General features: G+C 34.3%; 1 protein-coding gene across 1 annotated transcript in view; it reads left to right on the top strand.

The window, feature by feature from the left end:
• Nucleotides 1-26,018, top strand: part of ADAMTS20 (ADAM metallopeptidase with thrombospondin type 1 motif 20) — a 110,716-nt gene that overhangs the window by 30,643 nt on the left and 54,055 nt on the right. Inside the window, exons 5-18 of the mRNA XM_062583717.1 lie at nt 911-994; nt 1,708-1,832; nt 2,647-2,687; nt 2,981-3,086; nt 4,175-4,321; nt 4,896-5,037; nt 6,401-6,505; nt 16,740-16,885; nt 17,253-17,434; nt 17,598-17,734; nt 18,883-19,000; nt 22,733-22,828; nt 25,068-25,234; nt 25,349-25,478. Of these exons, the coding sequence (XP_062439701.1) occupies nt 911-994; nt 1,708-1,832; nt 2,647-2,687; nt 2,981-3,086; nt 4,175-4,321; nt 4,896-5,037; nt 6,401-6,505; nt 16,740-16,885; nt 17,253-17,434; nt 17,598-17,734; nt 18,883-19,000; nt 22,733-22,828; nt 25,068-25,234; nt 25,349-25,478 (1,726 nt within the window). The remainder of the gene's footprint in view (nt 1-910; nt 995-1,707; nt 1,833-2,646; nt 2,688-2,980; nt 3,087-4,174; nt 4,322-4,895; nt 5,038-6,400; nt 6,506-16,739; nt 16,886-17,252; nt 17,435-17,597; nt 17,735-18,882; nt 19,001-22,732; nt 22,829-25,067; nt 25,235-25,348; nt 25,479-26,018) is intronic.

The following is a 26,018-nucleotide window of genomic DNA, read 5'->3' as shown; positions in this document are numbered from 1 at the left end:
CAGCTGAATCAGTTCCTTCTTCCTGTTCCTTTTGTAGCCCTGCAGACCGTAAGATTAGCACAAGCCTGTATGGGCATGACATCTGAAGCTGCCATTATGGAAAGTGAATAAACTTTTTAACTGCCTTTATGAAGCATAACTTTCAAAATGGTTCTGCTTTGGTCTGTGGATTTGACTCATGATTTTTTCTGCCTGGCAGTAAGATTTATATAAAAATGTCTGTTCGATATATAAATACGAGTTTTACAAGTGAGGAAATAAACCTTTGTACAATGTGTCAGGTAGGTTTTCAACACAGGTTTAGAACTCAGTCCGGCTTCCCTTAAAATATAAGACAAAACGTCTATTAGTTCATAGTTGTTTTCTGACACTAGTATGTTGAGTCTTGATTCTACAGATCATCCACATGAAACAGCTTATGTCCAGACTGTCTGTGTTAGTCCCACTGACATTAGTCTTGTTGTCTTGGTTATTTTATGAATAAACTATATTGTTTACAGTGTATAATGCATATACTTACTGCATTAAGCTTATCAACATGGTGTCTAAGTGTTTGGAAATGAATATAAAATTATACCTCTGAATTTTAAAAAGACTGCATTTTTTGCATTTAGGAAGCTATCACAGAATATATCACAGAATAGCAAGTTTTCTTATGGAGAGTGGATTTTAATAACATCATTTGCACATTTTCTGACCTTTGTGCATGCAGTACATGTGAGCTGTTTTGAGGCACCATCTTATTTTAGAACTTGGCAACTTCTTTGGATTTATCACCATACTATTGGGTAGAAAGGTACAGATGAATGCATGAGGCATCTGTTGTATAGCAGCTTGTTTATATGTCAAAATGAAATAAGGCTTGTCAGATTAATTTAATATTCTAATCCTCTGGCTTTTTTCTCTTTAGGTTGCAGCAATCTATAAAGATTCAAGTATTGGAAATCTTATAAATATAGTTATTGTAAAGTTAATTGTAATTCACAATGAACAGGTAGGAAAAATAAATATTAAGATTACTTCCTATGTGTAAATTTTCATTGTAATTCAAAAAACCTAAAATACTTTATTTTTAAATAAATTCTTTTCTTTGACCGTATATATATATATATATGTTTAAAAAGAATAAATGTGGTGGTAGCACAATGCAGATTTAATTAATGTGTACAGAGGTTAACTGCAGATCCTTTATTTAATGGATATATTTCCCCATTTCTCTGTTAGGACCTGTTGTTGACCTGAATGGGCTTAAAGCTTGTACATAACTCTCTAAAATAGGGTTATACTCATGCAAATGTGACAGGGAAATAGTGACTTTTAATAGAGAGTTTTGATGAAGTTTTCAGCCAAAGCAGCTGTAATTATTAAGATTGTAACAAGTATACATTTTTCAAATACTTGTTTTTTTTAATTTATCCTAAATGTCTTACCACCCTATTTTTCTGTATCTAACACATGATGCATATATATATTGATTGCATTATATATATTGATTAAAAATAATGATTCTGATGACCAATGACTTTTAACTTAATTAAGATCCTGATACTATAAACGAATCTGCATGAGTGAACTCTTGGGTAGAGTCTAACTTCCTTTGCACTCACACTGATCATTTTGCAGATCTGGGGCAAAAATGACAAAATAACAAGTGCAAGTGCATAAATATTACAACCCTTTTTTGTTTCTTGGCCATTTCTTGCTTAGGAAGGACCAGCTATCACTTTTAATGCAGCTACCACTCTTCGTAATTTTTGCTTATGGCAGCAAGCACAAAACATTTTGGATGATGCTCACCCTTCTCATCATGATACTGCTGTTCTTATCACTAGGTACAGTATTTGGAATAGCCAGAATTGTTCAGTGACGTGAGACAATTGATTCAGTTTCCTATTGACATCATTATGTTTAACCATTCCACTGATACTATTCATATAATAAAAAAGGAAAAATAAAAGAAAAATAAAGAATATCTTACACTCCCCCCAAACCACAGATTACCAGTGCATGAGTAGTAACTCTGATAATACCATGTTGGTAGCTAACCATTTGATCAAGCTTTCATTCATGATAATGAAAATTAAATTGCTACAAGGCAAGTGAAGTTATTGTCTACATAGCAGCAACATGGTATTGTACTGAGCATAATGAATTCTTGCAGTCTGCTTTCCTCAGGGGAGGTTCTGGTTTTCAGTCACTGAAATACATACTCTCTCTTGCTGCTCTTATTTTTTTTTTCTGGTGTTCAAATCAGATGTTCGCCAGCACTTAAAATGGTTTGACGTTTATCCTGAATTTTACATCATTATTTTAGCAGATGGATGCCTACATAAGGTAGTTCCAACTGTACTGAAATTGTACATTTTTCAGCAGCATTCTGTATTTGATCTATTTTTTGAGCATTGTGGGGAAACAGTATAGTGTTTGAGTTGTTACTGTTTGCAAACTAGACAAGAATACTGTGAGTTTAATCTAGTGAATTTAAATTACTTCTTTCACAAGAATGTTAATGCTTTGAATGGACTGTAAGAGTAAAAATTGAGGATCAGATTCTCAATTGCTGTAACTAATGTAGCAACACTGAAATAATTTAAAAATGTTCTTTTTACTTGACATATTATTTTAAAATAAATCTTTTCCTTCAAGGGAAGATATCTGCAGAGCTAGAGAGAAGTGTGATACTCTTGGTGAGTTACTCTTTTTTAATCAATATGATTTTACTTATAAAACTTGTAAGAGAATTTCATTGTAGTTGGGCAAAAACCAGAAAGTAGATGCAAAAAAGTGACATGGACAAAAAAATGAACTTTGCCATGCTTTTCTGTCCTGACATGTACTTTTATGGCAGGTGATTGTTGGTCTGGCTGCATAGTTTAGGCATGACTTTTAACACATATGCCATAGTGTTCATTTATGGAGTCACTCCTTCTACATGAAACCTTGTTCTATTAAGCTTTTATATAAAAGTTCAATTTTGCAGGTTTAGCAGAGCTAGGTACAATGTGTGATCCACTACGCAGCTGTTCTATAAGTGAAGAAAATGGATTAAGTGCTGCTTTTACTATAGCACATGAACTTGGACATGTGTAAGTACCTATTTGCCAACAGGTAAATGTTTTGGTTTTCTTTTGAATATGATCAATTTCCAATAATACGCTCTTCGCTTCTAAGAGGAAGCAGTCTGCTGTGTCCTTCTAGAAGAGTCATTACTTTTACCCCTTGCATTGAGCAAGTTCTGCCCACCATCTAGAGATAAAGAAGCCATGGATCCATATAGCTTACCCAGTTGCTCACCTGGACTATTGGAGATACTGGCCATAGAACTGTATTCCATCCTTCCATCATATGAACTAGTTGGAAGACCGGGAAGGTATCGCAGATGTGCAGCATAGTCTCATCAGATCCAATTGCATTCTATACCTAATAGGAATTTAATTTTAAGAAAAGACAGTGGTTAATATAACACAGAAATATTCTTCCTTCTATTTGATGCTTTCAGTATACAATAGAATAACACAAAGAGAAATATTTTACATAGAAAAATAAGAGGCTATGACAACATTTTATTTTATGGTGCATACCTCATCAGAGGTGCCAGAAAGGTGCTATGTTGTAGCTCCATGAGGCATGCCACAGCATAGATGATGATGGCATTACAGAGCTTAGTAGCTAGTTTGTTGATTTTTCTGTGCCTGGAAGTTCATTTCAATACATGCCATTAGTCATAGTACTTAAACTGAGATACAAAATATGGCAATATGTCAATTATATAAATAAGATGTTGATGTACTCAGTGTGGTTTGTTACTGAAAAGTTGGAGCTGAGATGTGAATAATTGATTAATATGTTATGGACAGTCTAGTGTGCAGTTCAGTAGATGGGATGCTTATCTAAAGTGGCTTATCACCAAAAGACTAGAATTTTCCTGGCAAGTTGAATTATTTAATTGGAAAATTCTTACTTTGCCTAGCATTCTATGGGTTATATGGAGAATTTTGGATCAGGGTGGAATTTTTGTAAGGCATTTCTAAGGTATTTCATGCCATAATGTCAGATAATTATGATTTGTAAAGCATTTTCAAATTCAAAACTTGGGCATTTATTGCTACAACAAAAGGAGTTTAAATTAACTATTACTGAACTTGTTTTGGAGTTTGTTTATTTTGCCTTTTAGATTTAATGTGCCTCATGATGACAGTTTTAAATGTAAAGAAGCTGGAATTAAACATCAATACCATGTGATGGCTCCAACTTTAAATTACCATACAAGTCCATGGACCTGGTCAAAATGCAGTCAAAAATATATCACTGAATTTCTTGAGTAAGTATCAGTATAATGTCTTTCTGAAAAGTACTTTAGAAGTATTGCTTAAATATCTCGTTTTCTGTTGTTATTATCTTTAACCATTGACTTGTAGGGCTTCAGTCTTCCAGAAACATAAGCACGTTTAACTCATTGGATAATGAGTACTTCCATGATTTCAGTACGCACAGTTACACTCAATATGTAAAGCTAAGGACATATATTTTTTTTAATATTGTGGCCTTGAGTATTGAAGAACTCTTCACTCTGATATTAGTAGGGCAAAATAGATATCTTCAGCAAAGCCTTTTGGAAGCATTGTGAATGAAGAATTCTGGTTAAAAGAAACAATTTGCAGAAGAGGTATAGAAAGAATGCTGAAAAAAGGTATTTGGAGGAAAAAAACAATGGCCTAGTTTATTTATTTTTTACTTAATTAAAAACTTCTTATGGGAAGGAATTAAGACATAATGTTCATGCAAACCCATAACTAACTTCATTGAGACATGCATGTGAAAATGTTTTGTGATTTGGCCCCCAGTGAATCAATTAGGAGTGATTAATTCACATTTTGTTCCTGTTTTTACAATAGTACTGGTTATGGTGAATGTCTCCTAGACAAACCGAGTGGAAGAATATATGATCTTTCTTCTCAGCTACCTGGATCAATGTATGATGTCAATAAGCAGTGTGAACTTATGTTTGGTCTTGGGTCACAAGTATGCCCTTATCTGGTAGGTGAACAAGGCACAAAGTCATGCTTAATAGGTACTAAACAATTACTGAAAGGTAGGCTTTGTAATGAAATCTGAGGAAATCCATTTTTAGGAATAATTTTATCCTAGTGTATGTCAAAGTTCAGATTCCATCCTGCTGAAGAGGAAAAACTTCAATGGAAGACTTACAGCTCCATATACTAGAAATACATAAAATTAACTTTTTAGTTAATTTTGTAGGAGGATGAATTAACTTTGATTTACACATCTGTAAATATGGTTATGATTCCTTTAAAAATCTGTAACTGTATAAATTAAGGCTTCCTGCATCAGCAGAAAAGAAATCATTACTGTTTCGGTAGTTTTTACAATTGTTAATTTTAACATTACAACTACAATGTAAGATTGCAGCTCGTTTTTACTTGCTTTCTTAAGAGTGCTTTTCTACAAGTTATGACTTCAAAATCAATATATTAATTCCAATATTTGGTGTAAATATTTGCTCCAAAGTATAGATTATTTCTACTTTGTCAAAAGAGTTAGAACATATTTCTCATCCCTGTTAGAATGTATGTTTTGTATATTTAAACAACCCAAACTTTCTTTCAAGTGAAATTAGGATCTGGAAAGAAAACTGTGTACAGAATGGTGTAAATTAAACAATCGAAAACTGAATGGGGCCTGTATGTCAGTACTATAAAAAATACAACATCTGACTTCATTCATTACTAACAAGATGTCACACAGATTTTGGACCTACTTGTAGAACAGTCATTGCATGGCTTGTTGGAGCTGTTTAGAGGAGGGAGTTTATGATCAGACTCAGAGTTAAATGAGCTGAGGCGAAGTTCTGTTTAGGAGGAGTCAGGATTTATGGGAATAATATAAAAAGTATAGCAGGTTCTAAAATTTGAAGATGTTGTACTGAGCACTACTTTATAATATTTGTAATACATAAGGGTTGATTTGTCCATTAAGAATTTTTTTTAACAATTTGAAAAGGAATCTTTCATTTAGTTCTTTAGGCAGCCTATTTCTAAAAAATAATTCTAGTTAGTACCTTTATCTGAGGATTGCATTCAAATTTTGCACTACATAATAACAACTGTAATCCCTTATTTGCTTTTTTATTATCCACTTTTATTGTCTAAGCTATCTACTAAGTTAGGAAATGAAGTTTTCTACTATTTTTAATCAGATTAGTTTCAAAATACTCCTCTTTACTGTCTGCCCTTACACAAAATCCCTTTTTCTGTTTTTATATAGTTCTACCTGTGAAAAACAGTAGCAAAAATTATAACCAAAAGTGTGAGGAAAAACAATACAAATATCCCAATCATTGCCTGAAACAGTATTACAAGTACAGTTGTTTTTTTTTCAGAAACAATGCAAACGCTTATGGTGCACAAGCACAGAAGGAATTCACAAGGGTTGTCGAACTCAGCACATGCCTTTGGCTGATGGAACGGTTTGTGGTGTGGGAATGGTAAGCCTTTGTTTCTCAGTGCTTGCATATGACAAAGTCACTGATGTAGATAAGAAAGATCAGTGCTTGCTGTGTGGCAATCCTGCACTTCTAGTGTAGTGATCGTGTGAGCCTGAGTCTAGTTGCAAAGTTTCTTTTTCTCATGTGATGTTGTGACATAAGTAACATAAGTTGTCCATTCAGAATAGCGATAAAATTTTACAGATGCTGCACAAATAAAGACAGGTAGATCTCAGGGGAAAGCTGCTATCTCCCTTTTGTTGTTTGAAATTCATAAGTATTTTTTTCCCATCAGTAATGCTCCAGAGATAGGTTTACTGGAGATAAGACACCTGAAAGCTTATTTCCCCCAATTTGTCGTATTGAGGCTGTTCCACTGAACTAGAACTAATTAAGTAGAAGTGTACTCCTGTAGCTAAGGCACTCATTTGGGAAGAGGGAGTCTTTCAGTTAGATTCCTTTCTTAAATAGACATGTGTGTATTGCAGCTGTTTCGTACAAAATATGTAAGTATACACTGATACATCTTCATTTATTCCAGTACATGTTTTGATCACATATAACTCACACTCATATTCTGTCTTATGTGTTCTTAACATAATTCAAGATACTTGGATCTGTTCGATGCTAAAAACTGGGAGCTCTCCTCTCGCTTACGTGCTAGTATGTAGGACTCTACCTGGCTGTGCGAGGTATGAGTTGAATCCTTTCAGACAAAAAACAAAATAAGAGCTAGGTTTCCTACATCCTTCTCATTAGATTGTTTAATAAAGAGTATTTGGGTGAGGAGATGGCATCTCGCTACTTCCTCATTTGGCAGTTTTTTGAATTCAGACCTTGATCTCTGTCTGTTGAGGACTGAGTCCTCTGCCTGGGTCTTGATTATCTAGCTTGCAGATACAGTCAAGGCACTTACAGAACCTTGAAAGAAACAGAAGTATTTGTAGATATTAGTTGAGTCCAGTGTTAACAGTGAGGATTTGAAGGTTGTAGTTTTGAATTTGCACTTAGTTTGGGAAGTGAACAGAAATCAAGTGCTTGGGTTCTTTGCAGGTCTGGTCTCTGGCTTCACTGTGTCTCAGTTCAGCACTAGAAAACAGAAATATTTTCTTACCTGTCGGAGGGTTGTGCAAATAAATATTTCAGAGATTCTGACATGCTCGGATATGACAGTGGTCATCTTAGGTATGATCGGTTTATTATGTTGAGCTGCTTTGAATAGGAATGTGGTTGGGCAGCTTCAGGGGCCACAGGAACAAAATTAATTTTTATCTATTTGCATAATTCAATAGTTAATTAAATGAGACAACTAAATGAGAATTAAATTATTTGGTATGATTTCTATATATAATAGATTACTACGTTTAACGCCATTAACACTAAATTTCTCCCAATAATTTTTAATATTTACAGATTGCTTTTTTCTTTTTCTGTATTTCATAAAGCATAAATAGTGAGGAATTTGAAAATCCTGTTTTTACTGGATAAAAGTTGAGTAATTATATTGTGTCTCATAAAAATTATTTCTTTCTGTCTTGCAAAATTAGCAAAAGTTATTCTGAAGACTGCAATGGAAACTTCACTTGATTGAGTCCTGTGTGTGGAGTTGATGATATAACATTTAACCAATTTTTCAGAGTCAGACACTGAAAAGAAAGGAATTCATCATTTATGTTGAACTTCACGCCTAACCTTTCGTTTTAATTGACTTAGCTCAAATTTGACAACATCTGAGCACTTCCTTTACATAAGGATACAAAAACCTACTTTATGTAATTACTGCAGTGGAACCAAATAGTTTTCTCTAGGAAATGAAGAGATAATTACAGTCATTACCTCTGAAAGAGGTAAGAAAGAACAGCAATTATTCTGACAAATTGTCATCTTTTCCTATGTAAGGGACAGTTCCTGTCAAACTCAATAAGCATGTTTCTTTTGATTTTAATGGGAATAAGACATAGAGACTAGTTTTTATGAGCAATATTTGCCAGCATGCTAAATACTTGCATTTAGTATTTGCAGCCTTTTTGCTGTGGTAAATACTGAGAAGATCCATATCTTAAGACATTTGTAATTTTAGCATAAGCATTTTAAGCTTAGATTTACAGTGAATTGTATTTCCCTGTGATGTTTTGTTTTTCTGCAGATCATGTGTCTGGTTAGTGGTTTTTGCTCTATGATGATGTAATAGGCGTTGTGACTGTCCTTCCACAAAATACATGAAGAAATAAATTTAATAATTTAAAAACTCAAGTGGATGAACAAGCTGCTTTTTCAGTCTGAATACAAACTCTTTGTAATAGAATTATATCTGATACAGCCCATGGTGCACACATCTGTAGAGCTCAGTGACTTGTAAATATATATGTCATAGGTACAGGTAACATTTTCCTATAACAAAAAAGAGAAAATGCAGCCTAAGTTAATTTAATGCCTTAGTAGAGAATAAAGAAAATACTTGTCTGGGAGACTTGAACATTTCTCTGATCAATTCCTAAAATAGAAAACCACTTCACTTTCATTACAATTTACTATCTATATCTTTATCTGATGAAACTGTACTTTGTTCACCCTAGAGTTATATACAAAAATACATTTTATTTGCTTGTTGGGCTTCTGCCAAAGTCTCTGAAATTTTTTCTCTCCTATTCCTCTTTTTCAGTGCTCAGGTCTGACAGTGGCCCAGATACAGTAATTCTGCTGTCTCTGAGAACACTTTCTCACTCCATTGATATTCACACTGTGTCTCATCACTTCAGGTGGTTTTTATATTTGCTTTCTGAGGTTCACAAAGTCTGAGTATCTGCCAGCTCTTGTACCATCACACAGACCTTCTCTGAAGCCAAGGGTGCAGCTTTTAGAGTCTTTGGTCTAATTAGTACTTCAGAGATAAAATAATAGTAAATATATGTGGGAGCAATTACTAGTTTTACAGTGGTGAATTTTTACATACTATAGGACTACATTTGTCATTTCTTGAAAACATTTCTGGTGGTTCTTTGTGAGAGAAATTTTTAAATCCAGAGATACATACTACTCGATTGTCTTCATAAAGACAGTTACATGATTTAATTGTAGTATGAAGTTTTTGGACAAAAATTATTTTTGTCAGGAAGAACAACAATGTGGGAAAATATTAAATGGTTAGTGCTTTTCCACCTCTTGTCTCTATAATCAAAGTTAGCATATATCTTCAGAGTTAAGGGACGATGCCACATGGTTAGTCTGGCTCATTTGTTGCCGCATGAATTTAGTCTTTAGTGTTGTCATGTTTCTTGTAATTCTATAAACTATATAAACAAAAAGCATACTAAATCATAGTAAGGAAAATATTTACATGCTGCAGTGAGGATTTGGATGTCAGAGAAGGCCCCTATATGTTACTCACAGAAGAGTGTTATTTTCCTTTAGGATAGATACTGGAACGTTTATATTGGCCCAATTTCCTACTCGTAACCTTCATAGGTCTAGTTTCTGTCACGTTCCAGGTGGTAGCTAATTTGATAGATGTTTAGGAAATGTGAACAGTTAGAATAGATCTTTTCCCTCTACTTACTATTGTATTGTTGTGTTAGACTATGCGGAAATTCCTTATGCTTTGAAATTCCTGCAGACCAACAGGCTGTCAATATTACCTGTTTAGATTATGATTTCATCTGCTTTCTTTTCTTTCATTATCTGTTTCTTTTATTTTTTGGGAGACCAATCCATTGAAGAATTTCTGTAGCATGGAATGTGTTTGCATTTGTAGTTTGGGATAGTACAAAAGTTCTCTCCTCACCTTAAGGATAAGAAATTTTGTTCTTTTTCTTCTCTTTTTTTGCTTCCCCTCCTTAACCCCCCCCCCCCCCAAAAAAAAAAAAAAAAAAAAAAAGATTTGGGAGTTATTCAGTTCTTGGCCTGCTGGATACCTTTGTTCAGATAAAATAATTCAAAATCATGTTAGAATTTTCTCTCTAGATTCACTAGATTTGTTCATAAGTCTAAAGCTGTAGGTGAATTTTCACAGTGGGTTTCATCTCATCCACAGAAAATATTTGATGTCATTTTGTGGAGGACCAAATTAAAAAAAAAAAAAAAAGGAGTAAACTCTTTTTGTGGTGTAAGAGAAATATCTATAGTTTTTTGTATAACAAAATTGGAAATATATAGGTTCATGTTACATATATTCACCTTCAGCTAAATTGCAGCTCACAGACATGTCTTCTGTTTAATGAAGTGATACTATGTTTAGCAGTGTACTTCACATGATATTCCAGTAATAGTAATTCATCTGACAGAGGTGGCAATGCACATCATCTGAGCTAAAAAAAGAAGTTCCAAATCAAGCATGGTTGGTGAAATCATCAGTATTCCAGGAACAGTGTTCTCTTACAATAGGCCTTTTTGCTGTGAAAATAAAAAATAACAGTAAAATTACCAGGTACATAATTTTCTTTCTTTCTTTCTTTTTTTTTTTTTTTTTTTTTTTTGGAGATACTCGGAAGGATTACAAATTGGTCTTTCTTGGATTCCTGGGCAGAATACAAATATGCCCCTATTCCTCTCATACCTCAGAATTTAGAAGGCATAGATTAGGAGACAGGTGTTTGATTCTAACTCAGACTCTTCCATGTCCTGGAGCCAGTAAAGCTGGTTTGGCAATCTCCATTCTCATGGAGAACTCCTCATCCAGAGGACTCTTCTTACCTGCTGTCCCAGTATTCCACAGAATGATAGTTTGCTGCTTAAACACCACTTGAAAAAACATGCCAGAGAAATCTGGAAAATCTATTTAGTAGCAAAAAAGAAATACACGTGATACAAATATCAATCTTGATTGCAAAGCATGCGCCAGTGTGTGCATGTGCGCACGCGTGTGTGTGTGTGAGAGAGAGAGAAACGTTAGTTACTTCTATTCACTGTAGATATAAATGGTATATTGAGCTAGTGTTTCTGAAAATATCCAGAGTAGCTCCTAAGTGAATTAAGATTTTATCCTGGTCCATTTATAGCCACATAAGGAGAGAGATACAGGAACATTTGCATGTTGATGCAGACCAAGAAAGAGGATTGCTTTGATCAGTAAAGGAAGTACCAATCTCTGGTTTTGAGGTGTTTGTTGTTCTCTGGTTGTAGGTTACCCCATGTATTGATTTCTTTTAAAATCGTTGCATTGCTTGACTACCTCATGAATGAAATACATGTAGACAGTTAACCTGAAAGAACAATTCGTTCTGTGTATGTGTATGTGTATATATACATGTAAAGTAGGATTAAAAAAATCTCATGGATTTTAACACAGAGTTGGGTCATATGACTAATAGTAGGGGAATATGTTAACCATTTAGGAAGCAGCAGATGATCTTTTGAAAGTAAAAACTGAGTAAAATATACTTGTGAGCTCAAACCAAGACTTTTTGCTATAAACTAGGATTTATGTCAGATGATTTTCCGATGATACATGATTTCAGAAAATAAAGTTTTCTATGGGAATACTTCAAGGCAGAAATAAAGTATGTAGACTTTTCACACACAAAAAAAGAAAACATTGAAAAATTAATTAAAATATTTTGAAGATAATTCATGTCATCTGAATGATAGATGTAGACTGCTCTGAGAATTCATACTACAGAGATAGAGATTTGAGATGCTGTAGGTGCAACTTCAGTTAGATATTTCTTCAGACTCCATTTCTTCTGTCCAGAATAGTCATTTTATTAATCTATTTTCACAGTTATTTCATGCTGTAGTCCCCATTTCTCCTGGTCTTTTTTCTCTCAGCCCAGCTTTCTTGGTTCCGCACTCCACCTTATCTCTGAAAGATATGCAAGGCGAGACACGGCAAGGCTGTGAGTAGTGTTTGTGTTGTAGGAAAAAGCGGAAGAGCAGACATAGACTTAATATGCAGCAAAAGGATTCTTTACATCCATCTGCAGCAGCTGATGCAGAGAGAGTCTGTAGTAGCTCGTCCATTTGAAAAGCCTGAATGGGAACACCCCATAGAGACAGAAACGATAGCTCTGAGATGTGAATATTTGCAGTCATCTAAGTGGGTGTTGTTATTCTCATTCCTTGCTCACTTTTTTACATGCTGAATGTACGTAACTTCTAAGATTCATACTCTCTTCATGTCTGTACTCAGCCTTAGCTACAGATCAGTTGCTGTAGAGTGAACTGGTCTTCTTCTGCCTTTACTGTTTGTCTGTTTCATGGCACCAAATAAACCCATTCTGCCCGCCGACATTCAGTCCACTATAGCTTTCTCTTTCTCTGCTATTCCTCTGTGCTATTTGCTGTAGTATTCACTGGCCCATATTCTTAGGCCCTTGTCTGGGTATCAGGAATGAAGAAATGATATCATAAGACAAAAGAAATCAGAGCAATATAGCTGGGTATTTGGAAGGCAAAATACAGGCCCATATATCCACTCCTACAGGCCTTTATCCTTTTCATTTCTTTTACATACTTCTTTCATATACTCTTCTCTATTCAGTCATCTCCTTTCCTTTTTAGAAGCAGTTACCAGCAACATCCTTGGAAAGATGTGGGTGTCTGGAAACAAATGGACTGTTTTTTTGTGACTTCCGTCTTCTGCAAGGCTACACAGGGCTCCAAATCATCAAGTTATGCCCTTTTTAGTTTGTCCTATTGGCCTTTGAGGGTCAGTGTCTCAGTCTTTGCCTCAAGGTCTCCAAAAACATATACATATCTGACATATCTGGAGAATGTGAAGAATAAGGGTTAATTTGGAGTCAGTCCTTTTCCTGCCCAGAGTGGTATCAGGTTGTATAAGAAATACCTAATTTCAGAAGAGCTCCAGTTCTGCTGTACATGCATCTATCACTCACTTTGATTCAGTCCAAGTTCACCATAACTTGGCAGTTAACACTTTAATAATTTCTTCCAGAATTACTTCCCTGGAAAATTAGCAAGTACAAAAAGCTATGATACATGTTGGAGGTACCAGAAATCAGTTTATCAAAGCCATAGTTTGATCCATACATGCAAGTCAAATTACTTATTATAAACAGGTGATTAGGGGATATGAATTTGTGCACCTTCAGAACCATTGATCCCAACTTTGAATCATTAACTCTCCTTTTCATATCATTAGATAAAATAATTACATGTGGATTTGGGTCACACTTGCTGTCTTTTTGACAGAAAAGGTCACTTGGTGACCTTAGCTAGAGCAGAGTTGCAACTTGTTGTAATCAGTGTGTTTGGAATAATAAGTGATACCCATTTTACGTGATGCATACATTATATTTGCCTTTACAAATATAAGGGAAAAAACCTTATTTGATTATTATACTTGGGTTTATGGGAGTTCTGTGTATCACAGTATTCTCAGCAAGGCATGATTTGAATCAAGAAAGCACAAAGGAACATCTGGAATGCGGATGGTGCCTGAGTTCTACTGTGACTTCATTATGTTGCTTCTGTAGGAATGCAGCAAATAATAGCTGAAACAAGTTTGTTGATAAGCTATTAAAATCCTGGATGTGAACATGTGTTTAGCATTTTTATGGATGAAAATAGTGCTGTTGTAGTTATAAAATTTCATTGTACAACTCTCTCTTCCTGAAACCTTCCTTCAAGTTATTGAAACGATTTTTGTGAATGGAAGAAGAGCACAAATTCTAGGTCCTAGTTCCTATTTGAATGCAGTATTAATTTTGTGAAGAGGGATTTAGAATCTTCAGCTGATTGTATTTATGGATTTCCTCAAATGCTAATGATAATTCTTAGAAATGTAGGATCTTAATATTTCCTTGTATTTAGATTACACTTTGAGATAATGCAGCCATATTTTTTTTTGCTGCTGGTTCTTTTACCTCTTAAAGGTATTAGAATGTTGAGATACAAAAGTACACTGAGTGCATCTGATAAAAAGTGATCAAAACAAACAGTAAACACTGCAGTGTGAAAACGATACAATGTACAACGCAGATACCCGGTGTCTTTTCACTGTTAAGTTACAGCATTATTCTTATCAAACAACAGATGATCTGGTCAATTTGCTGAATCATTTCAATGGTTTTGTGACAAAGCAGATCTAGTTTTTATTTTGTATTTGCTTTAGGCCAAAATTTGCCTTGAATGGTCATATTTTCAGCTGAAGGCAGATATTCAGAGTTTAAAAGATACAGTTGATATGGAACAATCAATGTGATGAAGAACACAAGTAGGTTATTCTGTCACTAAACTGGATTAAGACTTCTGGCAGATTCAGAATGAATCTCATTATATCACAAAATCCTATTTTGAGAGCAAAATGATTGTTGATATATGAGCATAGATATCAGTATAATAATAAATACTCATTTAAAAATGCTTTAGGAATTATTTTATAGAAGAACATGTGGGCAACACTAGGCCCAGGAATTACATGTCACTTACTCAAGTATATTCAGAAAGATTGTGTGCATCATTTCTTTTCTTTGTGTTCATCAGAAGATATGTTAATTAATAGTTCCTATAATAAATTTATAAACCTATAATGAAAATTTTTCTAATGAGAATTTCTATGCAACATTTTAATTAGTTTAAATATGGAAGGATGGATGGTATCCTTAGATTATTTTATCTTCTGTGTATTAGAGGTCCTTAGATTGTTTTCTGTGCCAGATTAGTTAGACGGAAGGTTTTTGGACTTCAGGCTGATAGTAAGCTGTTCTGTGCCACAGAGAGCAGCAAAGGCAAAGCGTAAGTGCTCAGAAATAATAAGCAGTTGACTTGATATGATCTGTTCTGATGATTCTAGCAACTGAACCGTGTACGTAAGCCACTCCGTCAATATGACTCAGAGAATTCCCTCCTGACAGCAAATCTGATTACCAGTTTAATCCTGAGTTTGCAAACAGCCATATAAAATAGAAAATTCTCTGTGTTGCGTATGAGCACTGACCCCATGTAGGCCATCCCGCCCAGTGGCTTATCTCTAGATGTGTGTGTCTTTGATGCTTCAAAAGGCGGCTGCTAGAGTCGAGGACAATATCAAGAACACATTCTTATAGATCGAAGTTAGCAGGAGTGATAATGTAGACATTTTCTAGTCTCTTGTAAATAGTCTATTCTAGTATGTAAACTATTCTGATATATTATAATCGAATATATCACTTGGGATTTTTTAAAGCATGCAAGTGAATTAGAATTCCAACTGTCATAAGTCATCAGTAGGATTAGTGCTTGTAATTCCTGCAGATTCTTTGGAAAAAGTCACACATGCAGCAATCATGAGATTCTCATTTAGACTCTAGTCATTTATTTTTTGGGTAACTGCTCAAGTGGATAAATATGTGCAGAGCTGGAGGCTTAGATAGAAAATACTGAGAAATAGGAAGTTCATTACTGCATTTTCTGGAAAGTTCTTAAAATTATGACTTTGGCTAACAGATAAAAAGTGGTGAAATTTCGTAAGTCACATGACCACAATAGAATATGTAACAGAGTGGCAATCTTTGTTTTCTTGATAATGTAAATCCCAGCAGGTGAAATGAAAATTGTATCTTTCTGACATCTTTATTTAGTTGAAAACCTGCAAGTCTTCAGCAGAAATCAAATCTGAGGTGACACATGGACATTGCAATATAGTATCTTGATCTGAGAATTACTATTTCTTTACATAGTAATTAAGTTTTAATAGTAAAATTATTCTAGGAGGAATACTTTTATAGCTGTCTGTAGGAGTCTGTAGAAGTATGATCTGAAGAAGATCTAAAATGTCTGAAAATTTGTCTGCTTTTTCCAAGCAATTCCTGTAACTTTTTTAGCTTTCATAGCTAGAAAAGATTAGCTTTAGCTGTAGCTATTCATTTACTTAAAACACCTTGAATTTATTGATGGTTTGTTATTATACATTTTGGGTTCTTTACCAGCATGAATTAATAAAACTGGAAGGTTCTCCTGCATACAAGACTACTGTAATCTAATTTTGAAGTTTGTGCATGAGAATATATCAGGAATTTAAGATCCAAATTTTGAGGTGCTCATATAGGCATTTGAATAAAGAGGCAAGATCTAAAGAAATATTCAGTATTCAGTAGCTTACACAGAGAACAATGAATTCTAGGCAGCATTTTTAAAAATACGGCCACTGCATAAGATGCCTTAAAGGAATTTGCACGTTTTATAAAATCTCCTGATCCTGGTTAAGAGTACTAAGCTCTTAAATGTTATTCTTTATTGCCTAATGTACAGTAACCTTTTAATTGATTTACATGTTTTATTTTGTTTCCCAACTGTGCAGCACTGCCGCCATGGAATTTGTGTGAGCAAAGAAATGGAGGCACGTCCTGTAGATGGAGAATGGGGACCTTGGGGACCTTACAGCTCATGTTCAAGAACCTGTGGAGGTGGAATTAAGAGTACCACCAGGCTATGTAATAGACCAGAGTATGTTTTCAATTGTTGTATTTTATGCTAGTGTAAGAAAACTAAAAATTGATTTTACAGATTGCTACCTTTTTATTCTATTTTATATTTAATGTAATAGACGTTAATTGCCTGATTCCTAGCCCCTCTCCTAGTGGTAGCAATTAACATTCACTTTTTATTTTCTTTGCATGGGTATAAATGTATGCACAGTATAATGGAAATGAAAAGGGGTATGTAAATGTATGTGTGAACAGTCAATAAAAGACTGTGAAAAAATGTGTGAGAGTTTCTCCTTTATATCAGTGGCTCAAGCCACTTCCCACTGAAAAAACAGCAAATTTAGATACTTGAGAGATAGTGTTTTACATTTAATTATTTTTGTTAGACCAAGAAATGGAGGAAAGTACTGTGTTGGCCGCAGGATGAAATTTCGATCATGTAATACTGATTCCTGTCCAAAGGGCAAAAAAGATTTCCGGGAACAACAGTGCTCTGAATTTGATGGCAAACATTTTAACATCAATGGTCTTACCTCTGCTGTTCGCTGGCTTCCAAAATACAGTGGTAGTAAGTAATTATAAACTTTGTTAATTAATGAAATACAAATGTTACTTTACTTTGCTATATACATACATTTTCTGTATAAATATATTTGTTTAAATATGTATGTTACTTTACTCTGTCCTAAAACAGACAAAAAAAAAAAAAAACTGTTGGATTTTCTTTCCAGTTTCTATGAAAGATCGCTGTAAACTTTTTTGCCGAGTTTCTGGAACAACTTCCTATTATCAGCTGAAGGACAGAGTTGCTGATGGTACTCCCTGTGGAGCAGAAACCAATGACCTTTGTGTTCAAGGCTTATGCAGGGTATTTAAATCTAAACTTATTAATTACTAAAATCAATAGATGGTAAAACAGATAATAAAGATACATCCAACCAACCATTACTGAAAATCTGTAAATCAAGATGTTTTGAATTTATTTAAGTAAATTTTGATCCCTACCAAATTAAAGATCTGGAGATGGAGGAGATTAAGCGATAAACATATCGCTTGAATCTGAAAACCCACAGAACTTTCTCATTAAGCCTGGTGTGGGGGAAAGTTAATTCTATTGATATGAGCAGAGAGAAACTGATACAAAATTGGTATAAAGGGAGCAACAAAACACGCTGTGTGTTCATTACCATTGTATTTCAGCTACAAAAGAAGTAAAAAGGTAGAAAATCCAAGGATATATAGCTTACATATTTATGATTTCATTGCGAAATCATCAGGAACTAATGATTGGAAGGGATCATTTCATTATTCTTTGCTGAATAGAAGTTATGGAAGTGCCACAAGATTATATCAGGAGAGGCAAGCTCATGTATTCTGAAAATTCAAGACTTTCTGTGCATTTTAGGTAGTTCTGCTGATTGGAGTGAAATTGTCTAACTTAAAGCTGAAGAGAAAATGTAGCTTTTTTATAGGATTGAATCAATAGCAAAGAGGAAATGCCAGAGAACAGGCCTGTGTATGATAAGAAAAAAAAGGAAAGGAAGTATAAATAAAGATATATAAATGAAAGAAGTGTTCTTGTGCGAGTTTAACTGCAGTCTGCATGTATACCTTTGTTTATTTTGCAGTAATGTCAGACTTTAAAAGAAATCGTGACCATGTGAACATGCTTACTGATTTTAGAATTCTAAGACTTTTAAAATAAATATGCCTTAAAGTTTTTTCACTGTGTTCAATATTCTATACAAATCTTTATATAGTGTTAAATGTATTCTTATAGAGTTCTTGACATAAGTGCAAGTGCATTGTGTTTTCTTAGTACAACAGAACTATTGTGTTTTACATCACAGCACCCAAAAACATAAAAGGCTTTTCATGAATTCCCAAGGAGCTGGAAATAGTTCTCTGATATATACAGTGAATAAAAATGTTTTTTGGGGGGTGGGAAACTTACAGTTTTAGTTTCTCTTGTTTTTCATTGGACTGCATGACACAGGCCTATTTTATTTCTTGTAGCAAGCTGGCTGTGATCACGTTTTGAATTCCAAGGCAAGGAGAGACAAATGTGGAATCTGTGGTGGTGATAATTCTTCATGTAAGACTCTTGCAGGTACTTTCAACAGTGCTCGTTATGGTATGTCTTTTTAAAAAAATATTAATGTACATTTCAGTTTGATTTAGCAAATATATTTTGTCTTTGTGGAAGTGTGATTTCAGTGCATGTTCTTTAGGGCCTCTGCCAGCAAAAAATATTTCTCACTTTGAGTCACACATGCCCTTTCAAGGATGCAAAGACAAGTGCTGACACACTGCCTGATTCAAGGAGAAAAGGTTCATCTCCTCTAAGGCCAAAATGAAAGACATGAAACAAAGATATGATGAGGAATTGCAGAAGTACTTCAAGGGGACTGACTTCCTGCTTTGCACTTTGTGGTATTTCTTGAGTGGAACTATCCGGCGCCACCTTTTGGTTAATAAGGAGATAGTGAGAGGTCTGTGGTCTGAGCAGCTGGTGAGCTTGCTTTCTTCATATAGTGAAAAAGATGTGATATGTGAGCCTTCTCTTTCAACAGATTATGGGCAGGAACATTCAAGTTCTTTCCTCATCATTGATTGAAACTGTCATACTTTCTATTTTATTGATTTTATTTTCTCTAACAGCTACTGGTAGCTCTTATTTCCCTATATAGCCCAGTCTGGGAAGTATGAGGAGACTGCTGTGTGTGGCTAGCAGTGCAGTTTAATAGAGCATACAACATAAGGGCAGAAGATTCTAGTTAATACAAGATTCCCCAATGCCGCTTTATGTTGCCTTATTAGTTGAAAGAGATTATAGGCAAAGGGAAAATAACAGCTAGAGAGTTGCTGGATACCATCTTCATAGGACAAATGAATTGCTGGTCAAAGAGGACAGTATGCTCTGTATCCTGTTGGATTTTTTTTTCCTGTCTTTTTTTTCCTGGCAGAGGGCTTGTGCCAGCAAAAAGTACTGAAATACTTCAAGGTGGCATTCTACTTGTGTCTATACTGAGATATTGAAGGCACTGTTGTATTAAAAACTGAATTTCTGAATGTGTGCTCAAAATAGTAAAGGAAAAGAATGTAATATTTTGATCAGTCTGAATAAAGGACTATGAATGTTTTTATTTTTCACCATTATGAAGGATCTTTTAATTTACGCGTAGCACAGGAATTACATTATAAAATTACATTATAAAAAATACATCCTATCTACTAATTTTACATTATAATGTAAATTATGAAAAATGGAAGTTACAGTATATATTTTCCTTTTCTACAGAGAGTGAAAAGAGATAGTCTGCTTTGAAAGCTACTATTTTGTTTATTCTCCTGTGTACTCTAACTGACATAATGTAGGACTATGTATTTTGAGGGAATAACACAATTAGGATGTCATATTTATATTTGGGAAGCTAGATGACTGCATGGTGGAGATTAAGATAAAGCAGTTAGTTATCTTAGTGGAGACTAAGATAAAGCAGTTTCCCAACTAGTTGCCAGGGATGTGACTGAGTATCCTGTATTCTTTGCATAAAGCTCTTGGTGGAACAACTTCTGGGTGTCCAATTATTTTGGCCCCTCTTTACAATGCAATGCAAGAGGACTCATTATTCTTTGTGTTTTCTTCTCTAAGCTTCTGTCTTCTTAAAAATCGCTGTATTATGTTATACTGGCAAAATTTTCCTAATCATTTGGATGATTATCAAAAAATCATTTGGATGATTATCAAAAACCATTCGGATTATTTCTGTGACTTTGCTATTCTTGCACAAGGCCTACATCAGGATAAAATTCAATATGAAGAAAAGTAAAAAGTTATAATTAGGATTAAGGAAACACCTTGAGGTTATTATTTAGTTTTGTGTTTAGTTTTATCATTTAAATTATGTTTGGATTATTTGAATTATAGCATATAAAATGTGATACTAGATTATAACTCTGGACAGGATGCTAAAACATATGAGCTCCCTCAGATGTGTTCAGACAGCAGTGCAGCAATGCATACAAGACGCTGTAGCTAGCTGACCACTAAGACTTCTAAGAAATGGAGAACTGGGCCCATGGGAGATTCAGGACATTCCTAGCCTAATGATTGAAAACATTCTCTGAGGAAATGTTCTTTCCCAGAGACTTTCCAGGACTGAGTTAGGCATCACAAGATAAGAATGTTGAGCTTTGTGCACTTGACCTTTTTATTTTTCACTCACCTTTTTGTATTCACACAAACCATTTTACTAGGGCAGAATGTGGAATTAGGCAAGAGTAGCATGTGGTATTGCTGGTATATTCTTGCAGGCATAGAGTTACAATATTGTCCTTATGTATTTAAATAGTAAGTGGAAATCAACAGAAATGCCAGTTTACTTGGCTCCCAGTTTAGGAAACAATAATATAATTATGTGTACTTATTATGTTGGCTATTATTACTGCCTTTCAAGCTAGAGTAGCTGAGGATATCCTGAAAAAAAAAGGTCTTTCTTAGTACCTTAGTACATGATCTAGCATGCTGTTTATTCTAGACGATATGCTATGCAGTTTTGTTTATCATTTCCTCCCATATTTTGTCTTCTTTACTACAAGCTCTTCAGTGTGTAAGATGAGGGGCTTTTTTGTGTGTGTTTGGGGTTTTTTTCCCTGTAGGTTGGAAGGTTGACCAAATGATGTGTATTTATCCAGAGCACACAGTCAGTTTGGAATTGCAGTGCTGCCCCCAGCTGGTAAATGTGAACAACCTGTCATTAGATTTAAATGCACTTTCTAAGTGTGTGGGAGAGGGTTTTTAGACTAAAAGCACTGGGCAGTTAGTGTGCTATGAAATTAAAAAGGAGATTGCTCTCTAATTTGTCACCCACAGAGATGAGCTAACTAAGCAAAATTAAATCCTGACAAGACCATGTTAAATACAGAAAAACAAATGGAAAAGTTAACAAAGATTATACTATGCTTCAAGTTATATATTTATGTTTATTGTTTGTGTCATACATTTGTCATACTCAGTTTTTCTTAGACTTAGGAATCTTGGATGTATAAGTAGCATCTGTGAGAAACAGATTTTTTTTTACCTATGCTTGTGAGTAGAGTGACAGTTTTTCTAAAAAGTAGATCTTGATGCAGATTATTATGTTACCTCAAGACAAGGCTACCCTAATATTAGTAGAGGGGTTGCAGGAAAGGATGACTCATTTGTGAAGCATGTGTATTTGAAGGGAGCACACTAGGCTAAAATTTAGAGTAGTAGAATATGGATCAAGCATAACTGATTTATCTTATAGACCTACTTATGTGTGTGGCCTGCAGCTCTGCAATCATTGAATGCTTAGAGCTTGTTCTTTAGAGTATTGTCATGCAATACTTTCTGTAAAATAGGGAAGAGCTAACCCGATTGTATGAAGAGGGAGCTGAGGTACTGTAGGTTAAGTGATTTACAGAGAATTGTATACAGGCTTTGTGGTTAAACTGTGAACAGCCACCACGTTTTCTCGGTCACACTAGACTGTTCTCTACAGTAGTCCTGCTCTTTAGAGATTTTTCTGAAAGTTATAGATAAAGAACAGAATTCACATTTCTAAAAACAAGAATGAATTTTAACTATCTCTTGAGTTATGAAACTAAAAGTTCAGTTCAACTGACTTAAAAAAAAAACAAGGACAAGGAAATTTAATGTATGTAAAGATATTTACATTTCCTTTCTAACACATGAGGGCATTCAGCAGTGTTGTCACTGGTGCATTATAGGGTTGTTTTTGTTTGAATAAAACTAGTTAAATATAGATTCAGAAGGTTCATATTTACTCATACATGACTATTTTTATGTATAATTAATTTATGAATATTTACATTGCAGGTTACAATGTTGTAGTGAATATTCCCAAAGGCGCAACAAACATTGATATTCGTCAGCACAGCTACTCAGGGAAACCAGAAGATGACAACTACCTTGGTAACAGCATCCTATGTACAGCACTCATAGATGGTTTGTGTGTGTTTGCCAGAGATCTGCTCTAGACTTATGTTATCAAAAGTCTGATAAAGTCTTTAGAGCAAATATGAAATTACATGGTATCATCATTTGTCTGATTTTCTCTGTAGATATTAACAGTGTTAGTAAAAAAAATGAGAGACATATTGTTAGATTTCCTAAATGTGTTCATTTGTCAGAGAACAGGAATTACAGTTTTGTCAGTTTTTGAGTTTTTTGTGGCCACGTTTATTGAAACACCACGTGTGAACTAAGGAATAATGTAGGTATTTGTGTTTTTAATTTTGGAAGCATACAGTTTATTTATGAATGAATCTGTCAAGACCAATGAAGTGGTCTACGAACTTCAGCAAACTTATCAGTCATCTCCCATTTCTCTCTTCTGTCATGTCTGAGCTTCTGTTTATCTTTGAATTTAATATGGAATAAAAATGTACAGGAAAAAAAGCTTGGATTGTATAAATACTGTAGTAAAACAACTGAAATGACTAGTGCAAAATCAAAGCTGCCTAGTGGGTAACTTGTGTATTTCCAGAACTCTAAATTCAATAAAATCTAAGATCATTAAAGCCAAGGAGTAAAATTACCATGTTTACAAACAGCACCTTACTTCTGTTTCATCCCTAGAAGGACCAGTAGCCACTGCGAATTGTGTGTGTGCACTCACACTGAAATCACTATGCTAAGTACAACTATACAGAACACTGAAGGGAATAGTTTGAATCTTTTGATAGAATTATGATTATGATACAAAAGAGTTCTGGATGCCATACCTCCATGTATATAAGTTACATCTGTATTGGTTCACGGTGGAAATTGTCATGAATTGGATAAGATATATCTATGGTCTGCAGATTTTGTAATAAATTAATGAAATACAGTATTTAATGGTAGCTTCTAAAAACATTGTATAAAGGAAAAATACTGTTTCAATGAGCTATACTAAATGTCTGGGAAGGAATTGGTCCATTGTGGTAACATTTATAAATAGCCAAGTTTATGTATAGTCAATTATATATAGTCAAGTTTAGTTTTACCAAGGGAGAAGCACTAAATTCTGTCCTGAAGTGGAGGATTGTCCAATGTCTTGAATCATGTGCTCTATCTGAAGAGACAGAGCTCAATTATCTTTGTGAAGAATAATAGGGCTCGAAGAAGATAAACTCAACTTCTGTTGTGTGCTAGTGAGTTTCTTAGTGGCAGACACTTTATGAAAAATTTAAGTTTTGAAAAGAAAGGAGTGGGTTTTTATTGAACCAGTGTCCTGGAAGAAAGCAGGATACTGCCTGGCAACGGTAACTGTTGTTTTTATTAATGTATTTTCTACTTTCTTTTAAAAAGAAAGAGAAGCTGATTTTTTAATAGTTGTTTATCACATGATTAACGCAAATTTGCTGTGGGATGCAGAGGAATTCCTCAGTGATCCTCTCTCTTTTTGTGTATTTTTAGGTACTAGAATGAGTAAAAAGATCACATTTTGATGTGTTGGTAAATTTGCAGGCCTGTAGGAGAAACAGAAAATTCACATTTTATACCCCAAATGTTGATTGTTTTATTTCACGTTAGTTATATAACCTTTGAAGTGCATAAGGGAGTATCAGTGCATATTTTACTTCTCTATCTCTTCTTTCATTACCATCCTCCTTAACACACTGTCACTTCCTATACCATTAAGCCATTAGAGCTTTAAAAGCCATCAGAGTATTCCAAACTGTTTTCTTGCTGTCTGATGCTCTGCTGCTACATAGAAATGTCATAGGAAGTAGAAACAGCCCTCACTCTTGACTCCTAGCTACCATTTAAAATTTAAAACATTTAAAATTTAAAAGTAACTCTAGAAAGTGTAGGAATATGGACTCTAGAATAGGTCAGAAATGTAAATAAAATATGTTCACATTAGGTAGCAGAACCTAACCAAGTTTAAAAGTGATTATTATAGTCAGCCTTTCAGCACAACAAATATTAATGTTAAGCATAGTTAATGCAGAGAAAATCCATGGCAACTGCTTAGGTGAGAGCTAATGATGGTTGGGGTTGAATTCAAGCATTAGGAACTATTTGAGATACAACTTTAAAATGCTATATATGGAATAAAATAAAGCTAAGTGGTGAAACAAAAATATATTATTACTAATTTTTATTGATAAAACCTTTTAATTAAAATAGATGCTTTATTCTCAATATTTTGTTTTACTTATAGCTTTATCTGATGTTCATGGAAATTTTATCTTGAATGGAAATTTTGTTGTAAGCATGTCAAAACGAGAAATCAATATAAAAGGAGCTATTTTTGAGTACAGTGGTTCAAACAACACTGTAGAACGAATTAACAGCACTGATAGAATCGAGGAAGAGCTAACTTTACAGGTGAACTTTTGATTTTTTCGTAAGTTTGAAAATTTACTACATGCTCATAATGTTCATAAGCTTATGTCATGCACAAATTCACTAAAAAACAGTTATTATTTTATCTCAATTAAGGTTTTGTGTGTAGGGAATTTATACAACCCTGATGTACGTTATTCATTCAGTATCCCAATAGAAGACAGAAGTGATCTGTTCATGTGGGATCCTTTTGGACCCTGGCAAGACTGCAGCAGAATGTGCCAAGGTATTTGGATTCTTTCTTCATCAGAACCAAAGACCTGACCTACATTTGGGAAGGGGCTACTCTTAAGTAGTCAGGATTTGCCACTGCTACTCAGCACTCTCAGTAAACTTGAGGTGCACAGAGCCTTTAAGGGCAGAGTGGCCTCAGGTTCTCTTTTCCTGTTTCAGTATTTATGCAGTGCAATTCTATATTCAAAATTCTTGTTCCTTTTGTTTACCATAGGAATGATTTATGAAAAATATTTCAACAAAGTGTAATGCATCCTTGAAAACATGACATTTTATATCTACTAAGATCTATCCCGTCTCCTGTCATCACGTTTCCAGATATCCACTACCTGATTTGTCTAGTATCTTTCATATATGTTTCTTTCTCTTTTTTGATTTTCTGTTATTTGAGGTAAAGGTGTTTTAGAATATTTTTGTATTTTTTGTCTGTATTCTTTGTCTTACTCTATACGCCACTCCAGTGAAAAATAAACCCACAATATATACGGAGAGTATGTATAAAGCTTAAAGTTTATGTACACATAATAATAGA

This window comes from Rhea pennata, chromosome 1 (genome assembly GCF_028389875.1).
Source record: "Rhea pennata isolate bPtePen1 chromosome 1, bPtePen1.pri, whole genome shotgun sequence".
Lineage (NCBI taxonomy): Eukaryota > Metazoa > Chordata > Aves > Rheiformes > Rheidae > Rhea > Rhea pennata.
Note: the sequence above shows the minus strand (reverse complement) of the source record. Positions and strands in the feature narration are given on the sequence as shown.